The sequence below is a fragment of the Ceratotherium simum genome, chromosome X (assembly GCF_057802395.1).
Source record: "Ceratotherium simum simum isolate JZ-2026a chromosome X, ASM5780239v1, whole genome shotgun sequence".
Lineage (NCBI taxonomy): Eukaryota > Metazoa > Chordata > Mammalia > Perissodactyla > Rhinocerotidae > Ceratotherium > Ceratotherium simum.
Window position 1 is genome coordinate 68,292,593 of NC_141940.1, and position 25,723 is coordinate 68,318,315.

A 25,723-nucleotide genomic window follows, 5' to 3' on the forward strand; every position below is an offset into this window, starting at 1 on the left:
TGTTCAGCAAGTTCATCGTTAGATTTCTCAGGGATGGTTTCTGTTGTGTTTTATTTTGTTCTTTGAGTACGTGTTTTCCTGTTTCATTGTATGGTTTCAGATTTTTTTAATCGCAAATTGGGCATTTGAATATATTATATCGATAACTCTAAAATCAAGCCTTTCCCTTCCAAGGATTTCCTGCGTTTTTTCCCTAAAGTTGTTGTAGTCTGATTATTTTGAGACTCTCCGCAATTATTTTTGAAAAGTCAGTTCTTTGTTTTGTGTCATTACTGAAGTCTCTTTTCACTAACGTGCTTCTACTGTTTTGAAAGAGATTTCCTTTGAATGCCTGCTGTTTTCCTGTCTTTGCAGATTGACTCTGCACTTGGACAATTCTTCAGTACTTAGTCTTACTGAAGCTAAGGATCAGCCTTAGGTTAAAACTTAAGCAGTCTTCTCAGCTTTTCTTCTGAGAGCGCAGTCTTGCCTGGGCATACCCACGCATGGCTTTCTAGATTCTCCTGCACAGTTTGCTGGTTTTAAATGTCCTTCTCTATCCCCAGCTTCTTCTCTGAGCTGTACGTGGGTCATTGTATGTCTCCCCCACCCATAACGCCTTGCCCCTGGCTTCTCTGGGTTCATAGTTGCTTTGTAGCTTTTTTTTTTTTTTTTTTTTTTGCCGAGCCTGCCAGCTCTTTCTTACAGAGTTCCAAGTTAGGTGCAAGAGTAAATAACAGTCTTATGTCAATCCTTTGGTTATCTCCCAGACAGGCTGGATAGATACACACAACAATTTGCAAATAAGGTCTGCTGTGCTCCTTCCAGTTTGAGGGAGATAGGTGGGAATCAAGCAACCAGCCTGCTGCTGCTTCAAGAATAAGACCATCACCCCACCAGGGGGTGATCCCGCCCACTGCAAGTAAAAATGCCATAAAACTTTCTCCTACTGTTTTGAAGATATTTTTCTTGACTGACATTCACTTGGTTGCTGTAAAACTTTGACTGTTTTCCAGAATTCTGGCAAAGTTAGTTCAGACAGTTTCTGATTTGTTTTTCAACATTTCTGTGCAAAAAGAGCAGAGCTTAGAGATTTTCAGTCCATCTTTTCTTTGACTTCTACCTTTTCACTTCATTTTTGAAAGTTATTATCCCTGGGTGAGAACAGGTTGATAGTTTTATTTTTTTCTTTCATCTGTTTAAAGATGTTGCTTCTCTATGACATGTTGTTTGTGGTCTTTGCCTCTGGGTATGTAATGTCTTCCTTTTTTCTTAGTTGTTTTAAGAGTTAGTTTTAATGATTTTTTGGTAAAAGGTTTTCGGAATCGGTGATTGTGGTTTTCTTAGTTTTTATCCTGCTTTGTATTCTTTAACTTGTTGGACTTGTGAGTTTATAATTTCCATCATGGGCCGTTCTCCCCTGGCTACAGCGGTTAAGCGCGCCCGCTCACAAGCTGCTGGCGTGCCCGGTTCGATCTCCGGCGCTGCGACCGACGCACCGCTTCTCCAGCCATGCTGAGGTCACAGCCCCACATACAGCAACTAGAAGGATGCAGCTATGACGCACAACAATCTACTGGGGCTTTGGAGGGAAAAATAAATAAATAAAATCTTTAAAAAATAATTTCCATCAAATTTTTGGAAAGTTTTGACCGTTATTTCTTCAACTAAGTTTCTCTGTTCTTTTTCCTATATGGGACCCCTCTATTTACATATATTAGATTGTTGATATCGCCCCACTGGTTTATTCATTTTTTCCCTCTGTATTTCATTTTTGATGGTTTCTCTTTGGTTTTCTTTGTCTTCTCTAAGTTCATTAATCTTTTCTTCTTTTTTATCATTATGATGTAAATTTCATTCAGGTGAATTTTTCATATGAGATACTTACTTTTCTCATCTCTAGGAATTGTATTTGGTTCTTCATTATATCTTTTATTTCTCTTCTCACTATGTTCATGTTTTCTTTTCAGTATTGAAACCATTTTTACAGCTGTTTTACTGTACTTGTCTTCGCCAATTTCAACATCTCTGTCACTTCTTTTGGTCCTGCTTTTCTTAAGTGATTTTTCTCCTGGTATTGTTAATATTTTTCCTTCTTTGACATAATACCTTAGTGGTGTCTATTACAAAGTGGATATTGTAAATCGGATATTGTTGAGTGTCTGTGTGTTGTCTTCTGTTAGAGAGTGCTTTGGCATAGTTCTCTACAGTGGCATTTAAATCACTTTTAGTCTAGCTTAATTAATTTAAGTTTTTAAAAATCATTTTTTTGGAGTCATTGACTTATAACATTGTCTTCATTTCAGGTGTACATTATTATATTTTCAATCTGTATAGACTGCATTCTTCTTAACTAACACCAATAGACAAGTTTTTATCCTCCCTCCGCCTACCCTTCTCCTTCTCCTCTGGTAACCACTCAATCTGTTCTCCTTATCTGTGTGTTTGTTTATCTTCCACCTATGAAAGTGAGATCATAATCATGTGTGTTTGTTCTTCTGTCTGACTCATTTTGCTTAGCATAATACCCTCAAGGTCCTATCCATGGTCTCAATAAATGGCAACATAATTTTGTCTTTTTTATGGCTGAGTGTAGCAGATGATGAGATATATATATATATATATATATATATATATATATACGCCAAATCTTTCTTTTATCCATTCATCCATTAGTGGGTATTTATTGCTTCCACATCTTCGCTATTGTGTATGATGCTGCAAATGAACGTGGGGTACATATATCTTTTGAATTGCTTGATTTCATGTTCTTTTCATAAATACCCAGTAGTGGGCTCACTGGATCATATGGTATTTCTATTTTTAATTCTTTTGACATCTCCATAATGCTTTTCTGTAGCTGGAAGGCACCAGTTTGTCACTTCTCTCACAACCAGTGTACTCCCTTTCCTCCCGTATCCAGATCTCCAACACTTCTCACTTCTTGTCTTGTTAATTATAGCCATTGTGATGGGTTTGAGGTGATATCTCATTGTGGTTTTGATTTGCATTTCTCTACTAAATAGTGATGTTGAACATCTTTTCATGTGCCTATACATTCCTGTATATCTTCTTTTGAAAAGTACAGCTGTTCAGATCCTCTTCACCATTTTTTTTTTTTTTTTTTTTTTTTTTTTTTTTTTGGTGAGGCGCAGATCAGCACCGAGCTAACATCTGTTGCCAATAATCCTCCTTGCTGAGGGGAAGATTGGCCCCTGGGCTAACACCCATGCCCATCTTCCTTTACTTCTATATGTGGGACGCCCTGCCTCATCATGGCTTGATAAGGGGTGTGAGGGTCGCTAAGCCGAGCGTGCGAGCTTAACCACTATGCCACCAGGCTGGCCCCCTCTGCCCTGCTTTTTGGATAAAGCTTGTTTTTTCTGGTTGTTGAGTTGTATGAGTTCTTCGTATATTGGTGAAATTAACCCCTCATTGGATATATGATTTGCCAACTGTCTTCTCCCAGTTGGTAGGTTTTCTTTTGTGTTGTTGATGGTTTCCTTTGCCGTGCAGAAGCTTTTTACTTTGATCTAGTCCCATTTGTCACATTTTTTCTTTGGTTCCCTTGCCTGAGAGACATATTCAAAAAAAGATACTGCCTAAGACCAATGTCAAAGAACGCATCACCTATGTTTTCTTCCAGAAGTTTTATGGTTTCAAGTCGCTTGATCCATTTTGAATTAATTTTTGTTTATGGTGTAGAGTGACGGGTCTACTTTCATTTTTTTTTGCATGTGGCTGTCCAATTTTTCCACGCAGCCCCATTTATTAAAGATGACTTTCCTTTCTCCATTGTATGTTCTTAGGTTCCTTTCTTTGGAAATCAGCTGTCCATAAATTTGCGGGTCTATTTCCAGGTCTGTAAAGTTCTGTTTCATTGATCCAGGGTCTCTGCTTTTCTGCCAGTAAACCATTTTACATTATGATTACTGTAACCCATTAGTATATTTTGAAATCAGAAAAGTGTGATAATTCTCCAGCTTCTTTGTGCCCTTTTTTCTCATAATTGTACTATGGCTATTTGGGGCTTTTGTTGTTTCATATAAATTTTAGGGTTCTTTGTTCGCTTTTCCATGAAAAATGTCATTGGGATTCTGGATAGGGATTGCATTGAATCTTGTAGACTGCTTTAGGTAATAGTGGACATTCCAACTATAATTAGTTCTTCCAATCTGTGAGCATGGAATATCTTTCTCATTTCTTTGTGCCTAGTCTTCTCGATTTCTTTTTCAACAATGTCTTACAGTTTTCACTGTACAGGGTCTTTTCACCTCCTTGTTTAAATTTTTCCTAGGTATTTTACATTCTTTTTGTTACTATTGTAAATGGGATTGTATTATTGACATTTTCTCTTTCCTGCTAATTTTGTTGTTAGTGTATAGAATTGCAGCTGGATTTTTGGTATGTAGATTTTGTACCCAGCAACCTTTACTTCATAATCATTATTTCTAATAGTTTTGAGGTGGACTCTTTAGGATTTTCTAAATATAAAAATTATGTTATCCACAAATAGGAACACTTTTTACTTTTCTTCGTTTCCAATTTGGATCCCATTTATTTATGCTTTTCTTGCCTAATTATTTACAGCAAGTACGACTTCAATACTATGTTCGAATAAGAGTGGCAAGAGTGAGCATCCTTGTTTTATTCCTGTTCTTAGAGGGATGGCTTTTAGCTTTTCACCATTGAATATAATGTTAGCCGTGAGTTTGTTGTATTTGGTCATCCTTATCATGTTGAGGTACTTTACTTCTGTAGCCATTTCCTTCAGAGTTTTTATCATAAACGGATGCTGAAACTTGTCAAATACTTTCTTCTGCACCTATTGAGATAATCATGTTATTTTTATTATTCATTTTGTTAACGTGGGTATATCACATTGATAGGTTTTTGTCGATATTGAACCGCATCCTCAAGCATCCCTGGAATAAACTCCCACTTGATTGTGGTGTACCATTCTTTTAATGTATTCCAATTTGCTAATATTTTGTTGAGGATTTTTGCATCTATGTTCATCAGCCGATATGGGCCTTGTAGTTTCTTCCTTTTTTGTAACGCCCTTGTCTGGTTTTGGTATCAAGGTAATGTTGGCCTCAGAAAAGGAGTTGAGGAAGCTGTCCCTTCCTTTTCAGTTTTTTGGAAGAGTTTGAAGAGGATGGGTATTAAATATTTCTTTGAATGTTTGGTAGAAGTCACCAGAGAAGCCAACTGTTTCTGGGCTTTTGCTTTTGGGGGCAGTTTTTGATTACAGTTTAAATCTCCTTTACTAGTGATTCGTCTATTCCAGAATCTCTATTTATTGATTCAATTTGGGGAGGTTGTACAATTCTAAGAATTTATTCATTTCTTTCTAGAGTTATCTAATTTGTTGGTATAGAGCTTTTCTACTACTCTCCTATAATCCTTTGTACTTCTGTGGTATCTCTGTTGTAATTTCTCCTCTTTCCTTTGAGCCTTCTCACCTTTTTTGTTAGTGAATCTTAGCTAACAGTTTGTCAATTTTATTTATCTTTTCAAAGAATCAGCTCTTAGTTACATTTATGCCCTTTTCTATTATCATTTCAGTCTTCCTTTCAATTTACTTCTGCTCTGATTTTTATTATTTTCCTTCTACTGACTTTGATCTTTGTTCTTTTTCTAGTGCTTTTAGGTGTAGTGTTAAGATTGTTTATTTGAGATTTTTTCTTGTTTCTTGAGGTGAGGCCTGTGTTACTGTAATACTCCTCTCTTAGTACCGCTACATTTGCTGTATCCCATGGGTTCAGTATGTTGTGTTTTTCGTTTTCATTTGTCTCCAGGTATTTTTGGTTTCTCCCTTGATTTCTTCATTGATCCAATAGTTGTTCATCGTGTTCCAATAGCATATTTGTTTAGTCTCCACATATTTGTGACTTTTCCAGCTTTCTTCTTGTAGATGTTTTCTAGTTTGATACCAGTGTGTGGTTGCAAAAGATGCTTTACATATTATTTCAGTCTTCCTAAATTTATTGAGACTTGTTTTATTTCCCAACATATTGTCTATCTTTGAGAATTTTTCATGTGCACTTGAGAGAAGAATGTGTATCCCGTTGAGCTTTTGGATAGAATGTTTTATGAATGCATCTATTAAGTTCATCTGGTCTGGTGTTTCACTTAAGGCCAGTGTTACCTTGTTGACTTCTGTTTGGATGATCTTGTCCATTGAGAGTGTAGCTGGGAATTAAAGTATCTTACTATTATTGTGTTGCTGTCAATTTCTTCCTTTAAAGTCTGCTTAATAGTTGCTTTATATACTTTCCATGTACCCCTATCTTAGGTGCATATATTTTAATAAATGTTGTGTCTTCTCCCCGACAGATTGTCCCATTTATCATTATATAATGTCCATCTTTTGTCTCTTGTTACCTTTTTTGGCTTCTGGAAGTCTTTATTTTGTCTGGTACAAAGTATGGCTTTCCCCTGCTTAGTTTTGTTGGCCATTTTTTCTTGGAGTGTCACCTTTCATCCCTTCCCTCTGAGCCTATATTTGTCTTCTTAGAGCTGAGATGGGTCTTCTGGAGAGTAGCATATTGCTGGGTCTTATTTTTTTAATCCATCCAGCCACTCTGTGTCTTTTTGGATTGGTGAATCAAATCCATTTACTGCTTAGGGTGATTATTGATATATGTGGTCTTAATACACCATGAGGTCTCTGTTGTTTTTCTTGTTGCTCTATATTTCCATTATTTCTTTTCCCCTTCTGTTTCTGTCTGCCATTTCAGTTTGGTGTTTTGTTTGTTTGTTTGTTTGTTTGTTTTTGTGATGTGTTTCTCAGTTTTCTCTTTGTCTATGTTTTGTGACTCTGCTATGGATTTTTGTTTTGTGGTTAACATGAGTGTTTGTACAAAAGATCTCAGAGATGAGATAGTCCTTTTCTGCCCTGATAACATCTTATCTTCATTTGCCTACACAGGTTTTATCATTTTCCCCTTTCCCTGTCTATGCTTTTAGTTGTCACAGGTAGGAGAGCTCTAGTCAAGGATTTCTGGTAAGGCAGGTCTAATGGTGGTAGAACTCCCTCAGCTTTTGTCTGGGAGAGTGTGTATTTCTCCTTCATATCTGGGAAGTCCTACTTTGCTGGGTGGAGTATTGGCTGATAGTTTTTATCATTCAATATTTTAGAATATATCATTCCACTCTCTCCTGGCCTGTAGAGTTTCTTGTTAGAGAAATCTGCTGATAGCCCATGGGGTGCCTTTGTTGGTTATTGTTTTTTTTTCTCTCTGGCCTACCTTAATATTCTTTCTTTGCCACTGACTTTTTGACAGTTTTAATGATAATGTGGGGCTTTGGAGAAGTTCTTTTTGTGCTGAGATAACTAGATGTTCTATGTACTTGTATATCCAGTTCCTTTTCCCAGCTTTTCTGGGAAGTTCTCAGCTGTTATTTCTTTTTTTTTTTTTTTTTGTAAGGATGATTGCCTGTGGAACTAACATCTCTGTGCCATAGTCTTCCTCTATTTTGTACGTGGGCTCCCTCGCCACTGCATGGCTTGATGAGCAGTGTGTAGGTCCTTACGCCTGGGATCCGAATCCCACACAAACCCCGGGCTGCCTGAAGCAGGAGTGCGCCGAACTTAACCACTACGCCATTGGGCCGGCCACTCCAGCTATTATTTCTTTAAATAAGCTCTCTACTCCCTTCTCCTTCTCTTCTCCTTCTGGGATACTCATTATCCTTATGTCTCTGTTAGATTGCAATCTTCCATGACTCTCATGTTTGGTTTCTGGAGAATTGTTCATTTTCTTTTGTGATACCATGTTACTACCCAATTTTTCTATGGCGCAGATCAGTTGTTCCTCTACTGATGCCTTTTTTAATAAGCAAATAGCTAAGGCTTTCCTATTTAGGTAAAGCGCTTTGTTTACCTGATTCTGAGCTGGTTCTGGTTGTATCTGAGTGCCTGTAACTATCCACTGTCCGCTGCCTCTGTCAGAGGTGTTGTCAGTACCTTCCTTGTGCTGCTTGTGCCTTCATGATTGCTGGTGCTTTGCTGCTTATTGCCCAGTGTCGCTGTAGTCATGGGGCTTAGCCATTGGGGTGACCAGGCTCACTTGAGCACTTTTACTGCTTCTGGCTGTTGCTCTGGGTCACAGATTCCCCATTGTGGCAGAGGAAGGGGAAGAGTCACACGAGAGCCAGGGTCATGATCTCCTTTGCCATGTCCGGAGCGTTTGTTGGGTCTGCAGGGACCGCTGCCGCAGGTAGGGGGTCTGGAGTTGTGGAAGCAATTCTGCTGCAGCTGGGCAGACCCGGGGTCTGGGCTCCGCTTGTTGCTGTTACCAGGGTTTTCACATGGGCTCTCTGCAGCCTTGGATGCTGCTGCCTCATACACTGCTGCTCCTGGGTTTTCTGTGGGTGCTGGCACTGCTGCTTCCTGGGGTGCTGGGTTCATCCGGCCTCTTGGCCACTACTGGAGTGGGCTGGAGCGTCTGAAGGTGCGTACATCGCTGGATGCCACACAGGTGGAGGGTACCTGGGTCAGTAAGGTGCCGTCAGGGTTCCTGGAGCTTCTGGTTTCAGGCACTGGTGTGGTTCCTGGAACCTCAGGTCGCACGAGCACCGCCAACAACACTGCCAGGGGCCCAGAGTCTTGGATGCCGCAGCCCCTGCTACGTGTAAGGGCAATTGTGTTGATGAGGCACTGCTGCTGGGGAGAGGGTGAGGACTGGATCATGAGCACTGCTGTTGTTTCTGGAGCCTCTGGTCTTGGGTCCCGCAGCGGCTCCTGGAGCCGCAGGTTGCAGGCACCACCCACCACTACCTGGGGAGAGAAGGGGGGAGGAGGCTGGAGTCATGAGTGCTGCTGCAGGTCCTGGAAGTCTCTGGTTTTGGGCCCCGGTGCATTCCCCTGGAACCTCCAGGTCACAGGCACCACCACCACTTCTGGGAGTATACTGGGGTCTTGATTACATGTCCCACTGCTGTGTGGGCTGGGGTTGGAGGCAGTGCTGCTGGAGGAGGGGATGGGGGCTGGGTCACAGGTATCATCCTGGTTCCTGGAGCTCTCTGGTCACAGGAACTGCAGTGTGGTTCCTGGAGATGCTGGGAGCATAGGATGCCTGCATTTGCTGGGGCCTCTGTTTCCGGGTGTTACTGTAGATCCTGGAGCCTCTGGTCACAGGCGTGGCTGCAGTTCCTGGGAGCCTCTTGTCTTGGGAGCTGCCTCCACAAAGTCCTAGTCCACCTGGGCTCAAATGTATATAGATGTATGCATCTCTGTAGGCATTCTAGGGTGCTGTGTAGAGAATCCTTGGGTGGTCTGTCGATGTCCTACTCCTTGTAACTTAGAGAGAAAAAGACATTAAGTGAACAACTCCGCCATGATGCTTGTCACTACTTTTTTTAATTTAATTAATTGAATTAATTTATTTATTTTATTTATTTTTAATTTTTTTGTTTATTGCAGTAACATCGGGTTTATAACATTGTATAAATTTCAGGTGTACATCATTATACTTCTCTATTTATGCATAGACTACATCATGTTCACCACCCAAATACTAACTACAACTCATCACCACACACTTGTGCTGAATTAACCTCTTTCGCCCCTCCTCCCTCTCCCCTTTCCCTCTGGCAACCAACCAATCCAATCTCTGTCTCTATGTGTTTGTTTGTTTATTTGTTATTATCTACCACTTAATGAGGGAAATCATGTACAGTATTTGACCTCTCGCTCTATTCTTCCAATTGATCATAGCGCCTTGAGGGGCAAATGTGTAGTCCCTAATGCTCCATCATGTATCATGATCCCTTGTCTCCATCAGCAAGAAATTGGGGTTCCAACTTTTTTAATGTGTTGGATTCAAATGGCTTTGTTTTCAGTTTTTTTCCTTATTCTTTTTCAATTCAAATGTGAGATATATTTCATGTCCTTATTTATTCTTTACTATAGCTTAAGTTATCATTTGTCCTAACTTCTTGGATTTCATTGCCGCCTATTTATCATTTGTTATATGAACGTTCCTTACATTATAGCTTGAGTGCATAAACACATCTACTTAGTCACTAATAAGTAGACGATTTCTTTATAAGTTATCTCCTCCTACATTCAGGATGAAAATTCATTAACCTTCAATTCTGAAGATAGCACTTCACAAAAATATCATCCAAATCACTGATGAACATATGGTTTCAAAGTCGAGTTAAAGGCTTGTGTATTAGTTTTCTATAGCTGTATTAAAAAATTACCTCAGACTTAGCCTCTGAAAACAAGACAAAATTATCATCTCACAGTTCTACAAGTCAGGAATTTGAGAGTGGTTTAGCTGAGCATGACTCTACTGGGTTGTCTGCTCAGTGTCACACCAAGTTGAAATTAAGGTGTTAGCCAGAACTGTGATTTTCGTCTAAGACTTTGTGTCCTTTTCCAGATGACTTGTTGGCAGAATTCAGTTTCTTGTAGTTGTAGCACTGAGACCCTTAGCTGCTAGAGACTTCTCTACACATGCCAGTTTGCTTGTCTTTGAGACCAGTAAGAGGGTATCTGTTACACTTCAGTCTTTTAAAGGGCTCACCTTGATTAGGTCTGGCCCACCTAGGAAACTCTGCCTTTTGATTAAATCAAACCCAACTGATGAGTGGCCCAACTATGGGAATGATATCTCGTCATATTTACAGATCTCAGCCACAGTCAAGAGGATGAGATTATACAGAGTGTTGACACTAGAGGGTGGAAATCTTGGGGGATGTTTTAGGATTGTCCCTAGCACAGCTTGCAGACAGGAGAAGACATTCAGGGACTTTTCCATTTTGTCTAATGGCTTTGCCCCAGAGATATGAAGCTGCGACACATCCAAGCTGGGACATGAGAAAAATTTAGTGAATACTTAGTCTATGCCAGATACTTTGCATACATTGCCTTATATTAATCTTCACAATAACCCTGTGAGGGCTGTTTATAATCTTTCCCAGGCTGCAGATGGAGAAACTGAAGCTAAGAGAGTTTAAGTAACTTGTTAAATGGAGTTTGATCCAAATGGCTTGTGTTATTTATCCGCCACCACACTGTCTCCTAGTATTAGTTTTGCTTTGTATATCATTTGCAGTTTTGTGTATGTGCAGTATCTATTCAGGTAATTTATTACAAATTTGTGACATTTTAAGTTTTTTTACATGCAACAATGGTACTGTAGTTATGGTTTTAAAAAGAGACATTCTAAAACATTAACAGATCAGGTTACATGCTTTCTCAGGTTTGCTTCAAAATCATTTGTGGGATCTGAGGAGTTGGAGAATGGGCGGGGGCTGTCAGTGAAACACAACTGGCCAGAAGTTGATAATTTTTGAAGCTGAATAATGGGTAACAGGGTTCATTTTACTATTCTGTCTACTTTTTTTTTTTTTTTAATTTCTATAGTGGATATTGAATATAGGCATACCTCGGAGATATTGCGGGTTTGGTTCCAGACCACAGCAATGAGGCGAATATTGCAATAAAGCAAGTCATACAAATTTTTTTGGCTTCCCAGTGCATATAAAAGTTGTGTTTAGGGGCTGGCCCGGTCACGTAGCAGTTAAGTTCCCGCGTTCCGCTTCGGCGGCCTGGGGTTTGCCGGTTTGGATCCTGGGCATGTACCTACTCACCACTCATCAAGCCATGCTGAGGCGGCGTCCCACATAGAACTAGAAGGACCTGCAACTAGGATATACAACTATGGACTGGGGCATGGGGAGAAAAAAAAAGAGAAAGATTGGCAGCAGATGTTAGCTCAGGGTCAATGAAAAAGTTATGTTTACACTATATGCTAGTCTATTAAGTGTGCAATAGCATTGTGTCTGGAAAACACACTGTACATACTCTTCATTAAAATATACTTTATTGCTAAAAATGCTAGCCATCATCTGAGCTCTTCAGCTTAGTCATAGTCTTTTTGCTGGTGGAGGATCTTGTAAAAACACGATACCTATGAAGCGCAATAAAGTGAAGAGCAATAAAATGAGGTATGCCTGTAATCCATTCATTCCTAGTTACAGTTCTAAATAAGAAAAAAAATACTGGGTAAAATTTTATTCCTTAAACAACATAATTTCTCTAATTTTAAAATCGTGAATTTTTATTGATTTTCATGGAACTATAAAACTGTTTATATAAGCATTTATTTTAGTTAAGTAGTGTTGCGTGAGTGGTTAAGAGCATGGACTCTGGAGCCCCAACCCTCTGGGTATAAATCTTAGTGTTGTGATACTTAATAGTTGTACGACCTTCTATAAGTTGTTGAACGCCTCTGTCCTCTCCGTGTTTTTTTCATTTGTAAAATGGCAATACTTGTTTCCTACGTTATACAGTTCTTGAGTATACTATGTAATGGATAGACATTGGGATAAGACAGTGAAGCATATACGCACACACAGGTGTTCATGTGTACTTTACGTCTATTCAAGTTTTCTTTTAAATAAGAAACTTAAGATAATTTTTTCCTTTTGCAATTAGAAGGTATTATATGTTCTTGTCATGCCTTTGAGCCTGTGCTTCTCAAACTAGTGTTTCTAAAAGTTTTTCCCTTTCCTAACACGTGAGTTACAGTGTTTTTCAGTGGGAGTGTTTTGGCATCTTGTGGGACAGTTCTGGTTTGGGACTGTCTTTCACATTGTGGAACATTTATGTTTATCTTCCTCTACCTACATTAAATACCAGTCTTGACTAGTCATTGTGACAACTATAAGCGCCTTGCACATTTTCAAATGTTGTCTAGAGGAACAGAATCATCCCTGTTTGGCAACCATGTGTCTATTCAAATTTGAATGGTGGTGCTGTAGACTACTTTAGAACACTACTTTTCTCAAAGCTCTGCCTATCGTGTGTGTTGAGATATCCAGGGTGAGAACCGATGCACTAAATTACTGACATTAGCACAGTGATTCAAGGTCTTGTGGAGGTTTTTGACTTTGGAAAACACGTAATCCTGTGATCTGTCCTGCTCTTATTGAATCAAAATATTGGATGTGTGGTGTGGAAGTAGCTATGTCTATATTTTGGAAAATTTCTCTTAGCAAGACTAATATCCCACCATTGTTTGAAAGATATCTATGAGCTTAACTATCTATAATTCTCTTTCTCGCAGGTGATAGAAATTGAAGATGCTTTCGGCCCATTAAGTGTCCAATAACCACCAAGTTGGTTTTAGATGAAGATGAAGAAACCAAAGAACCTTTAGTGCAGGTTCATAGAAATATGGTTATCAAATTGAAACCCCATCAAGTAGATGGTAAGAAACTCTTAGATGATTAAAGCATTTTTAGTTAAATTTTACCAAAATTTGGTGTCTCCTGTGTGCCTCATATTCTGCTAAGCACTGGAGGTACATTAGTGAGCAAAACAGACATGATCCCTGCCCTTATGGCATGCATAAGCAAATGAAGAAGAACAAAATTAAATGACTGCAAAGAAAATGAGTGTTATCAAAGGGGAAGTAAGTGCCACTTACAAATGGGTATACTTAGCAAGTGGATTTCACCTAGTCTGCAATGGTTGGCTAAGGGCCGCTGCAGGGTAGGGTGAGGTAGAGTTAGCTAGAAGTCTTCTTTAGGAAATGTTATTTCAACAATTTCAGGTATGTTTCTTAATAATATTTCTACCTTGGTATCAGAAAGATACCAAATTATCCCTGTCCTCTGCTTTGTTAGAGTGGAATCAGTAAGTCAGTTTTGAGTGTGTATGTGAATAAATTCATAAGGGAAGTTCTACAGCTCCTACTCCTTGGGTAGTGAGCCCCCTTTCTTGTTCAGTCTTGACTATTGAATAAAGGGAGAAATGATAAATTATCTCCTGTGTTTTTTTTCTGATTGATTCAGTAAATCCAAAAGTATGTTTAATAGGAATCTGTTCCCTCTTTGGATAAAGTTTCTGTTTTTGATTATTCTATGTCTCTGGCCCCTCCCAGGGGGTGGAGGAGGTCTGCTGTGATAGTTTAGATAAGATGAATGAAGCCGAGTCACCCTGTCGTGTGCTTGCATTCACTGTTTTTTTTCCTGGTAACCTTAGTGGGGGGAAAATCTCATTTACATTTGAGATTCTTTATCTCTGTTTTTTAAAATTCTATTTCTTAGAAGTTTTGGTTATGTTTTTGGTGTGTTTATGAAGGAAGATTTTTAACTTGGGCCTTTAAATTGAACTTAATGAAGCTGTCATTTTTAGGTGTTCAGTTTATGTGGGATTGCTGCTGTGAGTCTGTAAAAAAAACAAAGAAATCTCCAGGTTCGATGCATTCTCGCCCACTGCATGGGCCTTGGTAAGACTTTACAGGTAAGAACATGAAGGTATTCTGTTGTTGTGCGTTCATTAATTCAAGAATGTATGTTGGATTCTGGTCATGTCCCAGGCACAGTTGTAGGGGCTGGAGATCAAACAGTGAACAAGAATAACAAGATCTCTCCCTCAGGAAGCTTATATTCTGGTGGGGGAGAGAGATTTTGATCAAATAAAATAAGAAATATGTACCTTCAGATAACAGGTGTTAAGGGAGAACAGAGAGGGAGAGCATCTTTTAGGAGGTGATGTTTGAGCAGAGATCTTAAATGAAGTGAAAGAATGGGGTTACAGGCATAGCCAGTAAAACCGGCAAAGATTCTGAGGTGGAAATGTACTTTCTTTACACCTTCTTAACAGTCTGTGATCCTGTAGTGAGAACGTGAAATAGTTTTCACTATTAAAATACTGCATTTCTGAATGGCAGGAGTTCCAGCAGAGACGTGAAATTAGTGAATATATGTGTAATTTTAAACCATAAGATAATCATTATAGGTTCAGCAAGTCAGAAGACTCACTATAAAATGGAAAAGTACTCGAGAACGCGATTTTCTTCTAAATGGGCGGTGGTATCTTCTGAAAGACTGTAGGGACGTTCTCTGAAGACCAGGGACTTAGTTGCTGTTTTGGTGTGGTTACTTATAATATTCATATTATTATTATTATTGGTAATAGATTCATGGAGCTTTAGAGTTGGGAGCTAACTCCCTGTTTTTAGGTACTATATCTTTTTCCTTGTATTTTGCTTGGTTTGGAAATTGTGACCTTTGGTTGGTTGCTTTCTTGTTTAAAGCAAAAAACTCCTAACTATTAAATTGTAATATTGCTCGATTTATTAAGTTTTTTGCAGATATGTAAATGAAGATGGCAACTTAATTTGTTTTCTTGTAGGTGGTAAGTTTTCTTCATACAGTTCTTTTGTGTGACAAATTGGATTTCAGCACAGCTTTAGTGGTTTGTCCTCTTAATACTGCTTTGAATTGGATGAATGAATTTGAGAAGTGGCAAGAGGGATTAAAAGATGATGAGAAGCTTGAGGTATCATATTTTAAATGTTTTCTGTTATTAAAATAACTGCATGAAGTCTATACAGTAAAAGAAAAAGATTTTTAATTATCAATGATGCATATTTTAGTGGGGAATATTTAATATTCTTACATTTCTAATAGCTACCTTTAAAAATATTTTCCCACACAAGGTCTCTGAATTAGCCACTGTGAAACGTCCTCAGGAGAGAAGCTACATGCTGCAGAGGTGGCAAGAAGATGGTGGTGTTATGATCATAGGCTATGAGATGTACAGAAATCTTGCTCAAGGAAGGAATGTGAAGAGTAGGAAGCTTAAAGAAATATTTAACAAAGCTTTGGTTGATCCAGGTAAGACAGTAGCAGGCACAGAGATAAAGAAGCAAGTTGAATAAAAAATATGCTTATGTTTTATTTAATAAGTACTGATTGAACAGCTACTAAGTAGCTGGTTTTTGTTTCATTTATCCTTCGGATTTTTGCCTTCTTTTTGTTTCTTAGTATAATTTCATTAAGATGAAATCAGCCTTAATGTTGCCAGCTGTTCAGAATTCACTTGCTGAGTCTGAAAGTGTTTGAGGTTTTTAGGGGAGACCTTTGTAAACAATTAAAAAAGCATCCGGTGCCTGTGTCACAATCGCAGATTCTTCCAATTGTCTGAATATTAGATGATAAGAGCTCTCTCCATACTCTGAAAAGGTTTCTTTGCCATCTTTGAGTCATTCGAAGAATTGCTGTGTTTTTTTTTTTCTGTCTTTTCAAAGGTCGTCACTATGGAATGTTAGTATTTGCAGTACTGTCGATCCTTATGACAGTAATCCTCATGATGTGAGATCCAAATATTTGATTCTTATTTGCCACTTGGAAAAGCAGCAAGTTGTACTAACTGCAAAACTAATTAGTTTTAATTATTAACTTGTATTTATAATTTTTTTCCTTTTCAAACTATCTTGTCATATCTAATTACTTTAAGACACTGTTGAGGCTTTAGATGCGTATTGAGAAAGTAATTTTCACTGCCAAAATAACAGTATTCTTTAGAATCCCCAGCTTTGCCTCTTTTCTTTCTTTCTTTAACTTTTAAACTTTCATTTTTTTCAGCTTTATTGAGGTATAGTCGACAAAATTCTACGATACTTAAAGTGTACAATGTGATGGTTTGATATGCGTATACATTATGAAAGGATTCCCCCCTTCGAGTTCCACATTCATCAACACATATTTACCTTTTTTTTTAGCGTCTGTGAGAACATTTATGTTTTGCTCTTTTAGCAAATTCCAGTTGTACAATACAGTGTTATCAGCTATAGTCACCATGTTATACGTTAGATCCTCAGAGATTATTCATCTTATATTACTGAGAGTTTGTACCTTTTTGACTTTTTTTAGATAATGATGTAATTAACATGTACCAAAGTCACTTTGCCATTGTAAATCTAAGGTCTAATAGTAAATTTATCTTTTTCCTATGATTAAAATAGTTGTCTAGAAGTTCTGTGGTTGTTTTATCGTTGGAGAACTATAAGCTCGTGAATAGTATTGCAGCATATTTTTCACAAGGTTTCCTTGGAACAGTTTAAAACCACAGTTTGAGGGCCGGCCCCGTGGCTTAGCGGTATAAGCAAGGGCGCGCTTGCTGCTGGCGGCCCGGTTCGATCCCGGCGCACCAACGCACCGCTTCTCCAGCCACGCTGAGGCCAAGGTCCCACATACAGCAACTAGAAGAATGTGCAACTATGACATACAACTATCTACTGGGGCTTTGGGGGGAGGGAGGAGGATTGGCAATAGATGTTAGCTCAGAGCCGGTCTTCTCAGCAAAAAGAGGAGGATTAGCATGGATGTTAGCTCAGGGCTGATCTTCCTCACACACACACACACACACACACACACAAAACCCAAAAACCCACAGTTTGAGATGCTTAATGTGGTGATTTTTCTCAGGGAAATAAACAAAAAGAAACTAAAGCTCCTAATGTGAAGAGTAACATTTGTGATTTCCATGTAAATCATTTAGCTGCTTTTATAAAAACTTTTTATTTTGAAATAATTTTTGTTTACGGAAAAGTTGAAACAATAGTAAAGAAGACTCCCATATAAACCCTGCACCCTGATCTCCCACTGTTAAGAACTTACACTGCCATGGTAGATTTGTCAAAACTAAGAAGTTGATACATCGTTGGTATATTATTAGCTAAACTCTAAACTATATTGGAATTTCTCCAGTTTTTCTGTTAATGTCCTCATTCTGTTCCAGGAACCAATCCAGGGTACCACACCGCGCTTAATTGTCATGTCTCTGCAGTCTCCTCTGGTCTATGTCAGTTTCTCAGCCTTTCTTTATTTTTCATTATCTTGTCAGTCTTGAGGAATACTGTTTAAGTATCCTGTAGAATGTTCACTAGTCTGTTTGTTGTTTTTCTTGTGATTAGATTGGGGTTATAGAGTTGTTGAAAGAATATATCACAGGTGAATACCCTTCTCATCATATCATATCAGGGGTATATTAGATCCCCATGACATCACTGCTGATGTTAATTTTCATCCCTTGGTGAAGGTAGTGTTTGCCAGGTTTCTCTACTATAAGGTTACTAATTTCACCTGTCTCTATTCTTTGGCAGCAGGTCACTAAGGCTAGCCCACTCAAGTGGTAGAAGGGCAGAAATTAAGCTCCATCTTTTGTAGTGGGTGGTATCTCCACATAAAATTGGAATTTTTCTTTAAGAAAGATTTGTCCCTTCTACCTATTTATTGTAATCAGTCATTGATTTCTATCAGTATGAGACTAATCATCTATTATTAGCTTATGTTAGATTATAAACTAACACTATGTTATTTATTTTGTTGTTCAAATTGTTCCAGTTTGGCCATTGGGAGCTCAGATTGGTTCCTCTATCCTTGTGATATTCCATCCTTTTGTGGGTTTTCTTGAGCACTTCATCACTTTCTAGTACTATAAGATGCCCCAGGCTCATGTTATATTGCCCTGCCTCAGAATCGCCCATTTCAATAAGGAGCCATGGGTCCTTTTATTGAAAAATGGTGTTTCCGAACCAAGATCTGGGCACTGGGTGTATTCGTTGCTACTGGAGTGTCACTGCTTCCAGGGTCCTCTCAGCAGACAGAACGAGATGATATGTGTACAAAATACACAAATCTATCCGTGGGTCGGTTTATAAAAATATACTTGATTTCAGAATGATGTCTTCGACTCTAACTCAGTATAATTTTAGCCTTCTTCTTTTGTGAATCTGTTCCTTGCCTTTCTGAAAGTGAGACTCTTGGCTCTAGCCATCTACCATCCTTGTACTTATTTGTTCAGCCTCATTACACATGTAAGGTAGTTTCAGAATTGTTAACCTCTACCCCCGTGAGAAACAAATTTACCAACCAGCATACAGTGTTTGTGTATGATTGCTTTTGTCTATAGCTTTATAATTTCCAGTTAAAACATCATTTCCTAAAGTTACGAAGGTCAGTTCCTTTATTTCATTGTTTGGATACGTTAAAGTTTATTCTTTGTAATGTAGAGTTTAACTGGTTTTGACAAACGAATAGAGTCATCTATGTATAACCTCATTACTATAATTGGTTTTTCTTTCGTTTCTTTCATAACACAATTAATTTAATTACTTTAAGTCATTCTAAGCATTTATTCATTGTGGTAACTTGAGAGTTAATCTGCAGTTTCCCACATTTTAAGCTAATGACTAGAGCTTATTGGGGGAAAATACACATAACATAAAATTCATTTAGCCATTTTGAAGTGTACAATTCTGTAACATTTAGTATATTCACAATGTTGTGTAACCGTCACGACCATTCCATTGAATCCCACCGCATTTCCCAATTGTTAGGTTGTCTTTTTGTTTTGTTCATGGTTTCCTTTGCTGTGCAGAAGCTTTTTAGTTTGATGTAGTCCCATTTGTTTATTTTTTCTGTTGTTTCTCTTGCCCGGTCAGACATGGTGCTTGAAAATATGTTGCCAAGACCGATGTCGAAGAGCCGCATTTCTGCCTATGTTTTCTTCTAGAAGTTTCATAGTTTCAGGTCGTACATTCAAGTGTTTAATCCATTTGGAGTTAAGTTTTGTGTATGGTGTAAGGTAAGGGTCTACTTTCATTTTTTTGCATGTGGCTATCCAGGTTTCCCAACACCATTTGTTGAAGAGACTTTCTTTTCCCCATTGTATGTTCTTGGCTCCTTTGTCAAAGATTAGCTGTCCATAGATGTGTGGGTTTATTTCTGGGCTTTCGGTTCTATTCCATTGATCTGTGTGTCTGTTTTTGTGCCAGTACCATGCTGTTTTGGTTACTACAGCTTTGCAGTATATTTTGAAATCAGGGAGTGTGATACCTCCAGCTTTGTTCTTTTTTCTCAGGATTCCTTTAGCTATTCGGGGTCTTTTGTTGGTCCATATAAATTTTAGGATTCTTTGTTCTATTTCTGTGAAAAATGTTGTTGATACTTTGATAGGGATTGCATTGAATCTATAGATGGCTTTAGGAAGTATGGACATCTTAACTATGTTAATTCTTCCAATCCAAGAGCACGGAGTATCTTTCCATTTCTTTGTGTCTTCTTCAATTTCTTTCAGCAGTGTTTTATAGTTTTCCCTGTACAGCTCTTTCACCTCTTTGGTTAAGTTTATTCCTAGGTATTTTATTCTTTTTGTTGCACTTGTAAATGGGATGGTCTTCTTAATTTCTCTTTCTGCTACTTCATTGTTAGTGTATAGAAATGCAACTGATTTTTGTATGTTGATTTTGTATCCTGCAACTTTACCGTATTCATTTATTAATTCTAAAAGTTTTCTGGTGGATCTCTTTAGGGTTTTCTATATATAAAATCATGTCATCTGCAAATAGAGTTTCACTTCTTCCTTTCCAATTTGGATCCCTTTTATTTCTTTCTCTTGCCTGATTTCTCTGGCTAGGACTTCCAGTACTATGTTAAGTAGGAGTGGTGACAGGGGGCGACCTTGTTTGGTTCCTGTTCTTAGAGGGATAGCTTTCAGTTTTTCACCATTGAGGATGATATTAGCTGTGGGTCCACCGCATTTCCACCACCTTAAAAACACACTCTGTACCCATTAGCAGTCACTCCCAAATGCAGCCTCCCTCCATCTCCTGGAAACCACCAGTCTGCTTTCTGTCTTAATGGATTTGCCTATCCTGGACATTTCATGAAAATATTTCTGGGCATCTTATAAGAATGGAATCATATAATATCTGGCTTCTGTCACTTAGCATAATGTTTTCAAGGTTTATCCACGTTGTAGCATGTATCAGTACTTTACTCCTACACACACACACACACACACACACACACACACACTAATTCAAGCTACTGTTTGATTTAAACAGTAAGATAGACCTGACTACGTAATTATATAAAAATAATGACAAATTTCCGTAGTGTATTGAACCATTTCAGCCAGGCTTGAATTTTTGAACAGGAGAACTTTTTCTCCAAGCTTCTCGCTAAATCCCTTTCTTCTAGTCTCCAGAGTCTCATGGCTGCACTCTCCCTGTCAACGCTCTCTAAAATGATTTCTAAGTAGAGGTATTTTCAAACTGTACCACCTCCTTTATATATTGTTGGAATGAGGTTTTCTAGAAAATGTATTTCCAAATTAATTAAAATTTATTCCTTTTAAACAGTAAAGATTTTAAAACTTTTTATGTTAGACAATGTTACCTACATTCCTATCTTAGTGAACAGAATATGAATAACATTATATAACTGTTTTGTTGACTCAGGGTTATTAGTGAGTATATTCACATTCATTCTTGCTTCCTACTTCTCTTCCCTCAGATATCCTTACTAAGGATAGGGATCCCTCTCCTTCCGTTGCCGTGCTAATAAATAGTTGTTTTTAAGTTAAATTGTAAAAGCAATATATGTTCTTAAGCAAAATACAAACAGAAGAAAAAGGTTTATATTGAAAAGTAAAAGTTCCCTTCCTCCCTGTCCCACTGTTTTATGTATATCCTTCCAGAAATGTTTTGTGCTTAGGCAAGCATGTATTTGATTATTTTTTATTGAGATATAATTAACATATTATATTAGTTTCTGGGGTACAACATAGTGATTCGATCTATGTATATGTTGCAGAATGATCACCACAATAAGTCTAGTTAACATCCATCAGCACACACAGTTACAGATTTTTTTCTTGTGATTAGACCTTAAGATTTACTACCTTAGCAACTGTAAGTATACAATACAGTATTGTTAACTGTAGTTACCACACTGTACATTACATTCCCAGGACTTATTTATCTTATAAATGGAAGTTTGTATCTTTTGACCACCTTCATCCGTTTTGCCCAGCCCACACCCCCTGCATCTGGCAATCACCAGTCTGTTCTCGGTATCGATGAGTTTGTTTTTTGTCTTTTGTTTTTGATTCCATGTAAGTGAGATCATACAGTATTTATCTGTATTTGTCTGGCTTATGTCACTAGGCATAATGCCCTTAAGGTACATTCATGTTGTCACAAATGGCAGGAATTCCTTCTTTTTTATGGCTGAATAATATTCCATTGTATGTATACTCCACATTTTCTTTATCCATTCAGTCATCGATGGACACTGAGGTCGTTTGCATGCCTTTGCAATTGTAAGTAATGCTGCAGTGAACATTGGAGTACAGATATCTCTTTGAGATAATTATTTCTGCTTTCCTTTGGCTATATACCCAGAAGTGGAATTGCTGGATCATATGGTAGTTCTAGTTTTAACTTTTGAGGAACCTCCATACTGTTTTCCATAGTGGCTGCACCAATTTACATCCTCCCCAGCAGTGCACAAGGCTTCCCTTCTCTCCACATTTTCATCAACACTTAATCTCTTGTCTTTTTGATAGAAGCCATTCCAAGAAATGTGAGGTGACATCTCATTGTGGTTTTGATTTGCATTTTCCTGATGATTAATGATGTTGAGGACCCTCTCATATACCTGTTGGCCATTTGTATGTCTTCTTTGTAAAAATGTTTATTCAGATCGTCTGCTCATTTTTTAATCAGCTTTTTTCCAAGCATGTTCTTTTGAGGGTGGAAGGAAGACTGGCGCTGAGCTAACGCTCTGTTGCCAGTCTTCCTCTATTTTGTATGTGGGACGCTGCCACAGCGTGCCCTGATGAGTGGTGTGTAGGTCCCTGTCCGGGATCTGAACCAGCAAACCCCAGACGCTGACGCGGAGCCCACAAACTTAACCACTACACCACTGGGCTGGTCCCCAAGCATGTATTTTATATTGCAACATTTGAGGTTCCCAAGGCCACCGTCAGGGTCCGTAATTCACTAGGACTCACAGAACTCAGAAAAGCTGTTATACTCATGGCTATAGTTTATTACAGTGAAAGGATACAAATTAAGATCAGCAACAGGAAAAGACACATAGGGCAGGCTCCAGCAGAGTTCCAAGCCCAATCTGTCAGTGGAATGATGCAAACAACACTTACTTCTCCCAGCAATGATGTGTGACAGTACTCATGGAGTACTGCCAACCAGACACGCTCATCGGAGCCTTGCCGTCTAGACTTTGGGCTTGGTCACGTAGACGTGATTGACCACCCATGTGGGTGTTCCTAGTCTCTAGCTCCTCCAGAGATGGAGAAGATGCCACATGGCCCAAAGTCGTCCCCCGCCCCCCTCACATTGTTAGCATAGACTATCTGGTGTGTCCCAAGCCATCCAGGCAAACAAAGACATTCTTATCAGGCAGAGCATTCCAAGGGTTTAGAGGTTACTTCCCAGGAGCTGGAGGCAAAGGCCAAACCTTTTTTTTTTTTTTTTTTTTTTTAGCTTATTTATTGCAGTAACATTGGTTTATAACATTGCAAAAATTTCAGGTGTACATCATTGTACTTCTATTTCTGCATGGACTACATCATGTTCACCACCAAAATACTAATTACAACCCATCACCACACACATGCACCGAATTATCCCTTTCCCCTCCTCCCTCCCCCTTCCCCTCTGGTAACCACCAATCCAATCTCTGTCCCTATGTGTTTGTTTATTGTTGTTATTATCTACTACTTAATGAAGGAAATCATACGGTATTTGGCCTTCTCCCTCTGACTTATTTCACTTTGCATTATACCCTCAATGTCCATCCATGTTGTCACAAATGGCTGGATTTCGCCGTTTCTTATGGCTGAGTAGTATTCCATTGTGTATATATACCACAGCTTCTTTATCCATTCGTCCCTTGATGGGCACTTAGGTTGCTTCCAAGTCTTGGCTATTGTGAATAAGGCTGCAATGAACACAGGGGTGCATGTACCTTTGCAAATTGGTGTTCTCAAGTTCTTTGGATAAATACCCAACAGTGGAATAGCTGGATCATATGGTAGTTCTATCGTTGATTTTTTGAGGAATCTCCATACTGTTTTCCATAGTGGCTGCACCAGTTTGCACTCCCACCAGCAGTGTATGAGAGTTCCCTTCTCTCCACATCCTCTCCAACACATGTTGTTTCCTGTCTTGTTAATTATAGCCATTCTGACGGGCGTGAGGTGATATCTCATTGTAGTTTTGATTTGCATTTCCCTGATAGTTAGTGATTTTGAACATCTTTTCATGTGTCTGTTGGCCATCTGTATATCTTCTTTGGAGAAATGTCTGTTCAGGTTTTTGCCCATTTTTTAATTGGGTTGGTAGTTTTTTGTTGTTGAGATGCATGAGTTCTTTATATATTTTGGAGATTAAGCCCTTATCAGAAGTATGGTTTGCAAATATCTTCTCCCAATTGTTAGGTTGTCTTTTCTGCTCTGTTGATGGTTTCCTTTGCTGTGCAGAAGCTTTTAGTTTGATGTAGTCCCATTTGTTTATTTTTCTATTGTTTCTCTTGCCCGGTCAGATGTGGTGTTTGAAAAGATGTTGCTAAGACCGATGTCGAAGAGCGTACTGCCTATGTTTTCTTCTAGAACTTTCACAGTTTCAGGTCTTACATTCAAGTCTTTAATCCATTTGGAGTTAATTTTTGTGTATGGTGTAAGGTAAGGATCTACTTTCATTTTTTTGCATATGGCTATCCAGTTTTCCCAACACCATTTGTTGAAGAGACCTTCTTTTCCCCATTGTATGTTCTTGGCTCCTTTGTCAAAGATTAGCTGTCCATAGATGTGTGGGTTTATTTCTGGGCTTTCGATTCTATTCCATTGATCTGTGTGTCTGTTTTTGTGCCAGTACCATGCTGTTTTGGTTACTATAGCTTTGTAGTATATTTTGATATCAGGGAGTGTGATACCTCCAGCTTTGTTCTTTTTCTCAGGATTCCTTTAGCTATTCGGGTCTTTTGTTGTTCCATATGAATTTTAGGATTCTTTGTTCTATTTCTGTGAAAAATGTTGTTGGAACTTTGATAGGGATTGCATTGAATCTATAGATGGCTTTAGGAAGTATGGACATCTTAACTATGTTAATTCTTCCAATCCAAGAGCACGGAATATCTTTCCATTTCTTTGTGTCTTCTTCAATTTCTTTCAGAAATGTTTTATAGTTTTCGTGTACAGATCTTTCACCTCTTTGGTTAAGTTTATTCCTAGGTATTTAATTCTTTTGTTGCAATTGTAAATGGGATGGTATTCTTAATTTCTCTTTCTGCTACTTCGTTGTTAGTGTACAGAAATGCAACTGATTTTTGTATGTTGATTTTGTATCCTGCAACTTTACCATATTCGTTTATTACTTCTAAAAGTTTTCTGGTGGATTCTTTAGGTGTTTCTATATATAAAATCATGTCATCTGCAAATAGTGACAGTTTCACTTCTTCCTTTCCAATTTGGATCCCTTTTATTTCTTTCTCTTGCCTGATTGCTCTGGCTAGGACTTCCAATACTATGTTAAATAGGAGTGGTGACAGTGGGCATCCTTGTCTGGTTCCTGTTCTTAGAGGGATAGCTTTCAGTTTTTCACCATTGAGGATGATATTAGCTGTGGGTTTTTCATATATGGTCTTTATTATGTTGAGGTACTTTCCTTCTATACCCATTTTATTCAGAGTTTTTATCATAAATGGATGCTGGATCTTGTCAAATGCTTTCTCTGCATCTATTGAGATGATCATGTGATTTTTGTTCTTCATTTTATTAATGTGGTGTATTACGTTGATTGATTTGCGAATGTTAAACCATCCCTGCATCCCTGGAATAAATCCCACTTGATCATGGTGTATAATCTTTAACGTATTGTTGTATGCGATTTGCTAGTATTTTGTTGAGGATTTTCGCATCGATGTTCATCAGTGATATTGGCCTGTAATTTTCTTTTTTTGTGTTGTCCTTGTCTGGTTTTGGTATCAGGGTAATGTCAGCTTCGTAGAATGAGTTAGGGAGCTTCCCCCCCTCCTCAATTTTTTTGGAAGAGTTTGAGAAGGATAGGTATTAAGTCTTCTTTGAATGTTTGGTAGAATTCACCAGGGAAGCCGTCTGGTC

General features: G+C 38.4%; 1 protein-coding gene across 1 annotated transcript in view; it reads left to right on the forward strand.

Annotated features, from left to right (window-relative positions):
- ATRX (ATRX chromatin remodeler) overlaps window positions 1–25,723 on the forward strand; it is a 192,191-nt gene that overhangs the window by 62,393 nt on the left and 104,075 nt on the right. The window contains exon 10 of the mRNA XM_087427779.1: window positions 15,450–15,627. Coding sequence (XP_087283905.1) covers window positions 15,450–15,627 — 178 coding nt within the window. The remainder of the gene's footprint in view (window positions 1–15,449; window positions 15,628–25,723) is intronic.